This window comes from Hordeum vulgare, chromosome 2H (genome assembly GCF_904849725.1).
Source record: "Hordeum vulgare subsp. vulgare chromosome 2H, MorexV3_pseudomolecules_assembly, whole genome shotgun sequence".
In the NCBI taxonomy this organism is placed as follows: Eukaryota; Viridiplantae; Streptophyta; class Magnoliopsida; order Poales; family Poaceae; genus Hordeum; species Hordeum vulgare.
In genome coordinates, this window is record NC_058519.1 from 177,278,116 (window position 1) to 177,282,590 (window position 4,475).

General features: G+C 45.2%; 2 protein-coding genes across 2 annotated transcripts; one reads left to right on the forward strand and one right to left on the reverse strand.

Moving 5' to 3' along the window:
* Window positions 1-428: 428 nt before the first annotated feature.
* LOC123426047 (beta-1,2-xylosyltransferease XAX1-like) lies at window positions 429-893 on the reverse strand. The gene has a single exon (XM_045109828.1). The coding sequence runs from the start codon at window positions 891-893 to the stop codon at window positions 429-431; it is 465 nt and encodes a 154-aa protein (XP_044965763.1).
* A 322-nt stretch (window positions 894-1,215) lies between these two features.
* On the forward strand, window positions 1,216-1,626 carry LOC123429873 (zinc finger A20 and AN1 domain-containing stress-associated protein 12-like). The gene has a single exon (XM_045113850.1). The coding sequence runs from the start codon at window positions 1,216-1,218 to the stop codon at window positions 1,624-1,626; it is 411 nt and encodes a 136-aa protein (XP_044969785.1).
* Window positions 1,627-4,475: the final 2,849 nt, after the last annotated feature.

Here is a 4,475-nt window from a genome sequence, read left to right on the forward strand (position 1 = left end):
GCTCGCTGCTTTGTTGATTTTGTTATTTCCTGTACTATGGCCCTGTTTGAAATCATAATAGATTATGATAATCTGGATTACGAAGATAGATTATATAATCTGATTTATAAAAATAATTTAGGTGGACATGTTTGGAGGCCAGATCATAATGACATGTCTGTCCTTTGTTTTTTTTAATAAAGAAGAGAGTGGCGGTGGCAGGAATATAATTATTTTCAACTTTATAAGGGTAATGGGTCATTAACAATTCATAATCTGATTTTTGCTGGGTAGAGTAGATTATGAGTTTTTAATAATCTGTCAATCTAGTTTTTATAATCTACACCATAATCTGTCATGTTTGGAGACATAATAGATTATAAAAACTGGATTATATAATCTGAGTGGTTCTAAACAGGACCTATGTATGCTACTTTGAATTTTAATTTTCATATGAGATAATCTGAGCTGTAGAAAAATGTTGAATGTGGAGTTTTAAAGTTGACATTTTCACTGCATGCAGTACCATAGTGTAAAGGCTGAATCTGAAGATTCAGAGTTGCCATTGTCATGCTCGTCTCCTGCTCGTCGACGTAGTACTCCACGTACCGGAGCTGCATGTCCCGCGCCGGCTGCCCGTAGAAGTTGGTCGTCGTCCTGTCCATGCTCCACCACGGCACGATCTGCAGCACCACCGCCTGCGTCGGTAGGAAGATCTGGTTCGTCAGCCAGGCGCCGTGCACCGCCAGCAGCACGTCCTCCGCGTTCACCAGCACCGCGAACCCCGGCATGTCGGCCGCGGCCTCGGCCACCGTCACGTTGAACCCAAGCTCCGTGGCCGCCGTCGCCACCTCGTCCAAGTTCAGCAGCTTGCGCGTGCCGGCGCGGGAGATGATCACCATCTGGGGCCGCATCCCGGAGCACCGACGGCCGACCGGATCGTCGAGAAAAGAACACGGTCCGTGGTGGGACCGGATTGCCTGGTTGGCGCCGGCGTCTCCTTGCACTTATCGGATTCCGAGTCCGAGTAGCGAGCGAAAGTGACGAGGTCCTGAATCATGGTCGATGGGCATGGGCTCGGTAGTACTCCTATAAAAGGCCACGAAACAAGCCTGGGTAATCATTGAACCAATTCCTCCTTTGCTGCGCAGCGAAATCTCGCGATCAATCAATCGTCTCGGCGAGAGCACGATCGTCTCGTGCGCGCGAGACCTGCTCCATCTCTCGCTCGACAACATGGAGGCGAGGCAGCAGCAGCAGGAGGCCGGCGGCGCGATCCTGTGCGCCAGCGGCTGCGGGTTCTTCGCCGGCGCAGGGACAAACGATCTCTGCTCCAAGTGCTTCAAAGAACAACAGCTGCTGGATGTCAAGGCCTTCGATGGCGCCGCCATGTCCGGCCTCCGGTCGCTGACCATCGCGTTGACGAAAGCTGGAGGCGAGGAGGAGACGCCCGAGAAGAAGCGATGCAGTGCGTGCCAGAAGAAGGTGGGACTGCTTGGATTCGTCTGCCGGTGCGGGGCCACCTATTGCGGCGCGCACCGCCACGCCGACGCGCACACCTGCTTCTTCGACAACAGGGCAGCCGGCCAGGAGCAGATCGCGCGCCATAACCCGATCGTCGTCGCGCCCAAGATGGCGAGGATTTGAGGGCCAACTCCTGCGGTGTCTTTGAGTCCACTTCAACTCTGCTCGCAAGAAGGGGGATGGGGGAGCTACCGAAGCAAAACCGTGTCACTGCTGCAGCACCAAGGAAGCAACCAATTCTTTGCTTGAGTCCAGTGGTATTACGCCTTTGCTAGTCTTTTAGATTCCTAAACCATCCATGCATTAGTTTCGTTAATCTTTGTCTCTTTAGGTTCTGCACTTAATTACCAAGATTGCTAGTGTTCTTTCAATCCCTTTCAGTCATTAGTAATTTTACAAGATTTTCAGCAGAATCTCCATGCATCTAGGCAGCAAAAACCATGTTAAGATGTGTATGACATAGTTACACTACATCCACACCTGGTCCTAAGTTAAGGGTTTAAGTAAATAAAGGGCATTTTCAATCAATAAATCAAAGTAAAGCAGATGAGCCAAAAATGGAAACTCATGTACTGCAATTATGGCACGGGAAAGAGCGTAAAACGCACTCGCTGCAAAATGAAAAACGCCCGTTTGCTACCCGGCTTGCAGCAGGAAAAAGGAGTAGAATTGAACTTGTCGATGCACATGTAATGATGTGAGCTGCCTAGTGTTTGGAGACTCTGCTGTCTTTCCTGTAAAATTAATCTTAGCTGAACTGGATTCTTAGGCATTGGCGTCTTGATGAGTTAAAGTTGCAGTTTCTGACGAGTAACATTGGTTAGTGAACTCTTGCGTGTGTGTGTTTGGATGAAGCTTTAAGCTAAGCAAGTCTGCAATGTACCGACTATCAAGTCATATTGTAATGAATTTCAGATATGAATGGAAAATTGTTGGCCTGAATTTGTTCAAAGCATTTGACTAACTCTCTGTATATATGTTTGTTGTATGCTTCTATGACTTCTTAAAACAGTCTGTTGTTGTTCTAGTCGGAAAAGTGTATACTTAGTTTGAGTGCTGAACTTACATCTGATTTCACAATGCTTCATTTGAGTGGTGAACCACATAACCATGTTTGGGAGAGTAAAGATTTTTTTAGGGGGTTAGAGATTCTGCAATCTAATTGTCAAGCATGTGAGAAATTGCTGCATCTAGTGTAGCTATTATATAAATAGGTTTGACTATTCTTAGATCATGTTAGTTTTTCATGCACATTATGTCCAACAACACCTTACACATTCAGACTCACTGCTCTTGCCCGAATTATGCGCATGCGAACTGGTATGTTCATCGCCCCAAGTATCCGGTGTGTCGTTCCACTCTAAACTCTATGACACTATCATCGGTCATTTTATTGGTCTCCTCATCTCTTTCTTGAGCATCCCTTCCCACATCAACTCTTCCAGCGGTGACCTTATCTTCTTCACTCTGAACATTTGCCTTATTTTCTTGCGAACTGGAACCTCCATCTCCAATTACTGCTTGGACTGCTTGTTTCGCGGCACTGCTACCCATGCCTCTCCATGGATGACATCACTAGTGCATATACAGTATAAACATAAATAAACAATTTATAGTTTTGTGTCGGAGATATTAAGGAAAGCCAACTCTAAACTAGAGTTACCTGTTCATACTCTGTTCCAAAGATGGTGTTTTCTTTGTACAGTTGTGCTTTGCTAAGGAGGGTCTGAAAATGATGGCTTCATGTTGGAGCTTCACTTTACCTCTCCAAGTGGTGGTATCTGTCAAGGGTGATGCTGGCGGAGATCATTCAGTTGGCTCTCTGTCTGATGTTTGGGGTTCTCTGTGACTGTGATGATGTCCCGTCGGGCCTGCGCTCCTCTCGTTTTCTCATGGCGTTTAGTGAGCTTATTGTGAAGCAAATTGAGGTCGACCTCTCTTCACTAGATCGTCTTGGGCCTGCTAGGGTGAAGGTTTGGTGCCATGGACATGTGGATGTCTTCCCTGCCTCGTCTGCCTACCGTACCCGGGCCAGGGTGGAGGGCACGGACCCCATTTTCCAAGGATGTGCCTCATGTCACGGACACGGTTGAGCCGACCCCTGCCTGCGCAAAGAACAAATCCTCGCTAAAGAAATACTCTGCTAAGAGCCGCACGTCCTTCAGTGTCAAGCAGTCAGTGGCTTGCCTATGCAGGCGGCTCGATGCGGAGCTTCATGCGGTCATGCCGTCTCTGGTTGTTGCGGTGTCTTCGTTTGTCGCGTGCACTCATCCAGCTCCAATCCGCTCCCTTATTTCCACTGCTCGTAAGAGTCGATCGATCAGCTCGTCGTACTGCTGCTAAAGAAATCCCTTCTTCACTAGTTCATTTTGTGTTTCCATGTACTCCCTCCGTTTCTAAATATGAAACCTTTTAGAGATTTCACTAGAAGACTACATACAGAGCAAAATGAATGAATCTATATTTTAAAATATGTCTATATACATTCATATATAGTTCATAGTATCTTTACTTATTAATAAAGCATCTATTGCTTCTGTGGTACGTCGTTAAAATTGCCTTCAAAATTATCTAATATTACCCACCAATGCCACCTATAAATTATAAAAAACTTTTGCAGGGAATCCTCGCATGGGCCGGCTAAAACATAGGGACCAGCTATACTACGCACTGCTCGCTGGAAAATAAACAGTACGCCTACTTGGGCTAGCCCATGGGCGGGGCCTATTTTTTCAGTTTTAGTTTTTTAATTATTATTTATATGTTCGTTTTAATTTTTTCTAATTCAAATAAATCAAAAAAACTTTTGCAATTTAAATAATTATATTTACATAAATGTTTGATAAAATATAAAATGTTTGCGAATTCAAAAATTGTTCGTGATTTTCGTAAAAATGTTTGCATATTAAAAAAATAGTAATTTTGGAGAAAACATTCGTGAATCAAAAAAAGTCTATCATTTTGAGCAATTA

Coding starts and splice junctions, on each gene's coding strand:
- LOC123426047 (XM_045109828.1), bottom strand. CDS start 893: ATGCGGCCCCAGATGGTGATCATCTCCCGCGCCGGCACGCGCAAGCTG.
- LOC123429873 (XM_045113850.1), top strand. CDS start 1,216: ATGGAGGCGAGGCAGCAGCAGCAGGAGGCCGGCGGCGCGATCCTGTGC.